The sequence below is a fragment of the Chelonoidis abingdonii genome, chromosome 2, assembly GCF_003597395.2.
Source record: "Chelonoidis abingdonii isolate Lonesome George chromosome 2, CheloAbing_2.0, whole genome shotgun sequence".
NCBI lineage: Eukaryota > Metazoa > Chordata > Testudines > Testudinidae > Chelonoidis > Chelonoidis abingdonii.
Window position 1 is genome coordinate 1686482 of NC_133770.1, and position 9157 is coordinate 1695638.

General features: G+C 53.4%; 1 protein-coding gene across 3 annotated transcripts; it reads left to right on the forward strand.

Annotated features, from left to right (window-relative positions):
• The first annotated feature begins 134 nt into the window (after positions 1-134).
• Positions 135-9140, forward strand: LOC116818211 (uncharacterized). 3 transcript variants are annotated; one of them, XM_075062088.1, is made up of 6 exons: positions 135-290; positions 877-1003; positions 2056-2189; positions 2946-3072; positions 3334-3432; positions 7878-9140. In XM_075062088.1, exons 2-6 carry the CDS (start codon positions 973-975, stop codon positions 9002-9004), a joined length of 1518 nt encoding a protein of 505 aa, XP_074918189.1. In that variant the 5' UTR covers positions 135-290; positions 877-972; the 3' UTR covers positions 9005-9140. The 3 variants fall into 3 exon arrangements, with proteins under 3 accessions (XP_074918189.1, XP_032624845.2, XP_074918188.1); XM_032768954.2 differs by lacking the exon at positions 135-290 and having other exon boundaries at positions 862-1003; XM_075062087.1 differs by lacking the exon at positions 135-290 and having other exon boundaries at positions 862-1003; positions 7881-9140.
• The last annotated feature ends 17 nt before the right edge of the window (positions 9141-9157 follow it).

The following is a 9157-nucleotide window of genomic DNA, read 5'->3' on the forward strand; positions in this document are numbered from 1 at the left end:
GCAGGGAGCCGAGCCCGGGGAGCTGGGGAGCCCGGCGCCCTGTGCGCGCTCGCCCCCAGCCCTGCCCGTGGATGGTCCCTGCTGTGGCAGGCGGCCCCGGCCCCGGGACCTGCCCCCGCCTCGGTTTGTCAGTCTCCAGCCCCGGACGGTCATGCCGAGCCGGGGCGAGAATCGGGTCCTGCCCTGCCCGGGAGCAGCCGGCTGGCTTGTTATTGTAGGGTAGCCTGGAAGCGCTGGGGCTGTGGGAGCAGCAGCTGGTGTGAATATCGGGCCCCAGCCTTGTCTTGAGGGTGAGGGTCTCACTGGGAGTGGAGCGAGGGGCCTTCTGGCAAGCACAAGGCAAAACACAAAGGGCAGAGGCTGGTGCCAGGGGGTGGGCCCACTGCACAACTCAGGGCAGCCCCAGGGCTGCTTCTCTGGGCTCCTGCATGGCCAGACACACAGGGAGGGAGGCGGAGCCCGGAAAGGGAGCCAGACCCGCTGACAGATGAGCCTGCGCCTAGTGCATGAGTGTGAATCCAGGGGACCCACAGTCCTGTCCCCCCGGGGTTGGCCCCAGCCCCTGGGAATGCCATACATTGGGGCACGGAGCCGGGACTAGGGGCTTGGTAGCCTGACTAGCCTTGCATGAAAGAGGCTAATAGAAAATGGAGCTGAAGCCCACACTTGGGTCATAATGCTCTTCCCCTCCTCCCAGCACTGAGGTCCCTGGGAGTTTGGCCTGACGCAGGCACCAAGCTGGGATAATCATTCTTATGTTGTGTAAGTCATGAGAGTTTAGAGAACCGCCTGGGGGAACCTGTGTGTGTCTAACCCCTGCCTCGGCCTGGCTGGACTGGAGCTGATGGTGTTGAGTGGGGCATGGTTGCATTTCAGGTGCCAGTGACGTTTGAGGACGTGGTGGTCTATTTCTCCCCGGAGGAGTGGGCGGCGTTAGCGGAATGGCAGAGGGATTTGTACCGGGACGTGATAATGGAGAATTACGAGCTGGTGGCATCTTTGGGTGAGGATCCCTTTATTAGCAGGAGAAGCAGCGTCTTGGACACACCAAAGCTGCCTTTAGGGGGATCTCACATTCCCATGGGACCCTGGCACTGCCGTATGTGTGGAATGCCTGGCGTGTGGCTGAACATTAGAGACTTCCCACCTGATGAGGGAGCTGCAGTGCTGTACTCCGTGGTGGGACGTGTTCTGGGCCCAGTGTGCTGGTGTGCCTGGGCAGGAGATCCATCACTTTCAGCCCCCTGTTTGTCGGTGTCATCCCAGGAGGGGTATGCTCAGAGCCAGGGGGTGCCTCCTCATAGAGGGCACGTTCCTCTGCCATTAGAGTGCATAGCCTGGTTGTTGGTGCTTAATGTGTAATGAAAGACAGATTGGAGCCGAGCCCCAGCACAAATTAAGCATTGGCTGGGTGGCGGCTGCTGGCCAGACGCCCAACTCTGAAGGCAGCGCTGCCGCCAGCAGCAGTGCAGAAGGAAAGGTGGTATGGTGTGCGATATTGCCATCCCTACTTCTGCGCTGCTGCTGGCAGCGGCACTGCATTCAGAGCTGGGTATCTGGAGAGAGGTGGCTGCTGCCCGGGAGCCCTAAGGTGCCAGGGCTATGAACTGCCAAGCCTGGAGGTGCTGGGGCATGGCGTGCTGTCCCATTGGACCCAGCTCCTGGAGTCTCAGGATTAGCGAGTGAGAACTGTTCACAGTGATCCAGGTCTCTGTAACGTCGTGGCTGGGTTACTGCCAAGCTGCCTTCATGCAGTTTCCAGGGCCTTGAGCTGGTGAAGGAGGCAGTAGCAAGAGACGTGAGCACGTACCCTGTGCCCTGCACCAGCTGTCTGTTCGCTCCCAAGTGCAATCAAGGGGCTGGGTGGTGTCTGTGGGTGCTAGCTTGCCCAGGACCCAGCTGTCTGAAAGGCAGCCAGGATCCTATCACGGGAACGACCAGCCTGGGGGCTGCTTGCAAGAGAAATTCCCATTGCAGACAGTGGCTGGCGCAGTGCGTGTCGGCAAGGCCCTTGGAACTGCAGGACATAGTACATGTTCTCTTTCCCATGAACAGGCTCTGCGGGTCCCAGGCCCAAAGCATCGGCTAGAAAAGCAAAGCGAGAGAAGGTGCTGTATGTCTGGGACCATCAGTACTCGAGAGCGAAAGTCCTGATGCTTCCAGCACAGGGGAACGACACCCCCAACCTGGTGAGACCAGCTCCGGTAAGGAGAGCCAAGTGCTGGAAACTCAGGCTCTGGGCAAGAGGGGACCAAGGGAAAGGCCCCAGGGCTGGTCAAGGGCTGGGGCACCAGAGGGAGACGCCAGCACACTGCCAGCCAGGCTTTAGGCCTCTGGGTAGCAGTTAATAGCAGCCAGTGGCCTAATGCCCCTGTCAGTGCCTGGGGCTTCCCTGATTCCTGCTTTAGGGGCATCGTTAATTGCTGGTTCCGAAGCACGTAAGCTTGATTGTCACGGGATCTGGGCTGTTCCCTCTCTGCTCTGGCGGCCGGTTCCGTGCTGCTGCTGTGCAGGCTTCGGTGCAGGCCGGGCCCTGCGTTCTGTGCCAAGGCGTTGGCGCCAGGAGGGAATTGGGAGTGTGCTGAGCCCCCATTCTTGTTAGGAGAGGGTGATCCCCGGGGGGAATGGCTGGTGGGGAGCGCCGCATGCCGTGGAGGGCGGGTGCCAGTCTGACTCTCTGCCCCGTTGCAGGAGACATGGGGCGTTTGCTGGCGTCCCGATCTGGGGGAGAAGGAATTCGGGTCTCTCCATGCCCAAGAGCCTTCAGGCTCCAGTTCTTAAAGCAGCAGCTGTGCTAAGGTGACTTTCCCTCCTTTAGCGATTGGCTAAGATGGGTCAGGGCCTATCCCTTCCAGGCGGCCGGCTGCTGTGCCACAGGGGGTGAGGGCAGAGGGTCACTGCGTCCATGGCCTGGGGAGTGGCTCAGCAGGGCTGTTATGGTGCAGGAGCCGGTGACCTTCGAGGAGGTGGCGGTCTATCTCACCACCGAGGAGTGGAAGGAGCTGAAGGACTGGCAGCGGGAGCTGTATCAGGACGTGATGAAGGAGAATTACGAGCTGATCACCTCTGTGGGTAAAGATCCCTTTACTGGGCCAGTGGTGCTGTTTGCTGCCTCGGGGCTGCCTTCATAGCCTGCTCTCCTGGAACGTGGACAGAATGTGCCCCAATTATTCTTAATTCCGCAGTGAGACTCGTTGGCTTCCTAAGGCAGGTGTGTCATAAACACACCAGCCCCACCAGAAGCCAGCCAGTGTGTGCGTTCGACCCTGTCGGGGGACTGGCTAGCTAAGCTATTTGACAGGCATGTAACAAACCTCATCTTCCATCAAACAGGAAACACCGTGGAGAAACCAGAGATTGTCTCTAGGCTGGAGCGCGGGGAAGAGCCGTACGACCCCAGAGAGAGACACATTCCTGGTCCCCACGGCATGGGTGAGTGAGGCCAGCAAAGCTCCTGGAATCGGGGCCCTGGCTGGGTCCTGGCACACAGGACTCTGTTGTGCTGTTCTGGCCCTGCAGGTGCGGGGCCCGGCGCTGAGGAGGGCACAGGCCTGAGCTCCAAGTGGGGGTCAGTCAGAGCGTGTGTCACTGCCAGGGCAGACCCCACAGGGTCTCTCTGCCCCCTCCTGCCAGTGCCAGCAGGGGGGACCGTTCCTGTGGGATGTACAGACAGAATCGGGAGGAGTTTCCCTCTCCCCAGCCAACAGTGTCCCGCTGTGAGAGCGTCATGGCAAGGCAGGCAGAGGCTGGAGCCCTGCCTGCAGGCCCTGGGGAGTTCCCAGTGGGGCAGGCCGGGGGAAGCCTGGCTGCAGAGACCCAACAGGACTTTCCCTTGGTAAAGAGCGGGTGTGGGTGAGACATGCCTGAGGGCAGGGAGGACCCGGGGGGCAGGTGCTGAACTGGCAGAGCAGTAAACAGGCACTGGTCCCTGGGGAGTTGCCCCCTGCTTTTGCCCCACGGAGTGTCCCCGGGGCCGTAGCTGTGCCCCCAGGACCCCCCGACTAGAGGTTTCCCCAGGAATTGAAATTAGGGGGGGTGTTTGAATTTACAGGGGGGGGTGTCAGGACCAATGAGCTATATAAAAGAGAGATGGATAAAGTAAATGTTCTGTTAGGATTATACAAATTTAACATAAGGATAATGCAAGTTACACCAAAGCGCATAACAGGTCTAGATTTCTAAAAAAATATACATTTAAAAAATGTCTTTAATTTAAATTGACTTTTGGAAAGTCAGCCATCGTGGGTAAGAGGGCCGTCCTCTCATGGATCGGTAACTGGTTAAGAGATGGGAAACAAAGGGTAGGAATAAATTATCCGTTGTCAGACTGGAGAGAGATAAATAGTGGTATCCCTGAGGGGTACCCAGTACTGGGACTATTACTGTTCAACATGCTCATAAATGATCTGGAAAAATGGGTAAACAGTGAGGTGGCAAAATTTGCAGAAGGTACAAAACTACTCAAGATAGTTAAGTCCCAGGCAGACTGTGAAGAGCTACAAAGGGATCTCACAAAACTGGGTGACTGGGCAACAAAATGGCAGATGAAGTTTAATGTTGATAAATGCAAAGTAATGCCCATTGGAAAACAATCTCAACTATACATACAAAATGAAGGGGTCTGAATTAGCTGTTACCACTCAAGAGAGCTCTTGGAGTCATTGTGGATAGTTCTCTGAAAACATCCACTCAATGTGCAGCGGCAGCCAATGGTTCCCAACATTCTGTTTGCTTTTTTAAAAAGAACAGGAGTACTTGTGGCACCTTGGAGACTAACAAATTTATTTGAGCATGAGCTTTTGTGGGCTACAGTCCACTTCATCAGAACAGACTAACACACCTGCTACTCTGAAACCTTTGCTTTTTTAAGAAAGGGATAGATAATAAGACAGAAAATATCATATTGCCTCTATATAAATCCCTGGTACGTGTACACCTTGAATAGTGTGTGCAGATCTGGTCACCCCGTCCCAAAAAAGACATACTGGAAATGCAGAAAGTACAGAGATGGGCAACTAAAATAATCAGAGGTGTGAAACAGGAGGAGAAATTAAAATAACTGGGAATTTTCAGCTTAGAAAAGAGACGACTAAGGGGGGATATGACGGAGGTCTATAAAATCTTGACTGATGTGAAGAAAGTGAATAAAATAAATGTTTTGTAAGGAAAATGCAGGTAACGCCAAAACACATAACAGATATAGATTTCTGAAAAAAAAATGTTTTTAAAGTATTTAATTTAAATTGACTTTTGGAAAGTAAGCCATCATGGTGTAAGAGGAAAGTCCTCTCATGGATCAGTAACTGGTTAAGAGATGGGAAACAAAGGGTAGGAATAAATTATCAGTTGTCAGAATGGAAAGAGATAAATAGTGGTATCCTTGAGGGGTCAGTACTGGGACCAGTACTGTTCAACATATTCATCTGGAAAAATAGGTAAACAGTGAGGTGGCAAAATTTGCAGATGATACAAAACTATTCAAGATAGTTAAGTCCCAGGCAGACTGTGAAGAGCTACAAAGGGATCTCACAAAACTGGGTGACTGGGCAACAAAATGGCAAATTAAATTCAGTGTTGATAAATGCAAAGTAATGCACATGGGAAAGCAATCTCAACTATCCATACAAAATGATGGCATCTGAATTAGCTGTTAACACTCATGAAGAGATCTTGGAGTCATTGGATAGTTCTCTGAAAACATCCACTCAATGTGCAGCAGCAGTCACAAAAGCAAACAATGTTGGGAATCATTAAGAAAGGGATAGATAAAGACAGAAAATATCATATTGCCTCTATATAAATCCATGGTACGTGCACACCTTGAATAGTGTGTGCAGATCTGGTCACCCATCCTAAAAAATATATATTGGAATTGGAAAAGGTACAGAGATGGGCAACTAAAATGATCAGGGTATGAAACAGGAGGAGAGATTAAAATGACTGGGAATTTTCAGCTTAGAAAAGAGATGACTAATGGGGATATGATAGAGGTCTACAAAATCTTGACTGGTGCAAAGAAAGTGAATAAGGAAATTTTTATTTAATCCTTCACATAAACAGAAGAACTAGCAGTCACCCAATGAAATTAATAGGCAGCAGGTTTTAAAAAAAACAAAAGGAAGTACTTCTTCACACAATATAAAGTCAACCCAGGGAACTCTTGCCAGGGGATGCTGTGAAGACCAAAACTATAACAGGATTATAAAAAGAACTAGATAAATTCCTGGAGAACAGGTCCATCTGTGGCTATTAGCCAGGATGGGGAGAGGGATGCAATACCATGCTCTGAGTGTCCCTAGCCTGTTTGCCAGAAGCTGGGAATGGGCAACAGGGGATGGTCACTTGATGATTACCTGTTCTGTTCATTCCCTCTGAAGCACCTGGCCTTGACCACTGTTGTAAGACAGGGTACTGGGCTATATGGACCATTGGTCTGACCCAGTATGACCATCTTATGTAAAAATTAATTATAATAATAAAAATGTTTAGTACAGAAACTCCCCAATAATGACCTCCCAAGATAGCAACAATGTGAGATAACAACCTTGGCAAATAATGCATTTTAAAAAATCTTGGCCTACTAGGAACATATTTATATAAGTTTCCATTCCCAGTCACAAATCTAGCATTCTGGAGCAAAGTGACTAAAATATAGTCCAACAAACAAATGTTTATTTAACATGCCCCTCACTTTTCCCTCCACCGCACTCCACTCACCGGCGTTGTCCTTGGTCAGTGGAGACTCAGAGTTCAGAGGTGCTTTCACGTGAGTACACCTTCCAGGTGGGGACAAGAAGGCACTTGCTTGTTCCTCCAGCTGCTCACTGTTCGCTCTGGCCACGTCTGTTCATTGTGCCACCGTTCACTCCACCACTCTGTTGCCAATGGCCCTGCACAGTCACCTTCTGCTGCCACCTGCCACTGTGACCTCTGCGAGTTGGTCTCTTGAGGTTCCACCAGCTCTCAGTGATTTCAGCTGAGCTCTCAGTGTGGGAACCTCGCTCGCTGCTAGTGCAGTCTGGGCTGTCTCTTACACAAAAACACTGTACCCACAGGAACACTGTCCCACAACAGGACTAAGCACTTAGACCTGATTGTCAGTGATTTCAGCTGCAGTGGTCACTCCAGAACAGAACAAAAGACTCAGGATAAGCACTTCTATGGAGCCTAATCAGCTCTGTCTTTAAACATGGAGAGGGACAGGTCCCCACCCTCTCTCTTGATGCCTTCAAATCATCACAGGTTAAGTACAGTTCTACTGCCCTTTACTCATACAACAAGAACAACATTTCATCCCCCATTCCCCCCACATTCAGGTGGTTTGTAACCCAACCCCAGCCAAAATCTATCACTTGGACAACACAGCTCTGTTTGCTGGATACCTAGGTAGATTAGGTGTGAATGTAAATATGATCTGGCCCTGAAGCCTTTCCCCGCAGCCCCAGCTCATCACTAGCTGTCAGGGAGAGTTCATTTAGACGTTGCTTACAAATCATCATTTGAAATTATTAGGTTGGCCAACATCACGGAAGTGAATGCACTGACATCATAAAAAACAACAGCTGCATAAGGAAGCAAGGAAGCTAGTCTGTGTTCGTACTTTTCAAATCTATTATACTTTTTCAGTTACACATATTTTATCATACACTGTATAAGCTTTTAAAGTGTGTATTAATGTTTCAGTTTAAATTCAGATTTCCAAACAGTCACTAAATTGGTATGTAACTAGCTCACAAAACTAGGAGGGATTTTGGGGAAATTGAGGGGGGGTGTACACCCCCCTGGACGGGCTGTACACCCCCCTGCGGGGGCTGTAGGGAAATCATTGCCCCCGACTCACCGGCAGACAGAGTAACGCCTGGACTCTCCTCTCCCAGGAGGTGGTGAGACCCAGGGGGCTGAGGAGGAGACAACACGTCATGAGGAAGAGGCGGCAGGGCTGGACCCGAGCGAGATGCTAATGGAGAGAGACGCGGCGGGAGTTTCCTTGGGCTCAGCTGGGACCAGAGCCAGCGCGAGTCGAAGTCAGCACAAAGGGCACCCGGGCCAGGGGAGGCCTGTGGGGAACGGACAGGATGAAGCCCTGTGGGGCGAGCGGCAGGCCAGACACTGCCCAGCCAGTGCTGAGCCCCAGAGCAATGGGGCCTCAGAGCGACCCTGCCCAGAGCCTGAGAACCAGGGGGGCAGCGTGGGGACGGGAGCTGTGCCTCTAACCCCCATTGCAGAGGGGCTGTGTGTGGGGAGCATTGGGCAGGGTGGGAAGCCAACAATGGCACACGTTGCCCCTGGGGGAGGGCGGCCCTACAAGTGTGGGGAGTGTGGGAAGGGCTTTGGCAGCCAGGCCTCCCTGGCCAAGCACCGGCGGCAGCACGCTGGGGTGGGCGCCTGTGCCTGCAGCCAGTGTGGCAAAGCCTTCAGCAACAAGGGCAACCTCCTGCGGCACCTGAAGCTGCACAGCGAGGAGAAGCCATACGGCTGCGCTGAGTGTGGGCGGCGCTTCCGCACCAAGCAGACCTTCCTGGCGCACCAGCGCGTGCACACTGGGGAGAAGCCCTTCGCCTGCCGCCAGTGCGGGCGGAGCTTCACGCGCAAGGAGAACCTCGTGCGCCACCAGGAGACCCACGTGCACAAAGAGCCTCACACTTGCTCCGAGTGCGGCAAGAGCTTCCTGCACGAGGGCTCGCTGCTCCTGCACCGCCGTGCCCACTCTGGGGCCCAGCCCTTCCCCTGCGCCCACTGCAGCAAGAGCTTCAACTGGAAGACGAACCTCACCACCCACCTGCGCAGCCACACTGGGGAGCAGCCCTCCGCCTGCCACCAGTGTGGCCAGCGTTTCGGCGACCGTGGAGACCTGCTGCGACACCAGAGGGCCCATGTGGGCGGTGGACTGCCGACAGGCTATGGCAATGGGGAGACATTCAGCGAGTTCCTCCAGATCCACGAGATGCTGATCTCCCGCACACACACCCGCAAGCCCCTCGGTGCCCTCACCAAGTACAAATGAAACCTGGCTGCAGTGGCTCTGCCAGCATGGGAGCAGGGGAGGATGCCCCATCTCCCAGCACGTGGCAGGATAGATGACCCTGCCAATGCAGGTACGCCAGCAGGGTTACAGCCTGGCTGGGGGGTGACGCCCTGGTGGGAGGGGGGGGGGGGG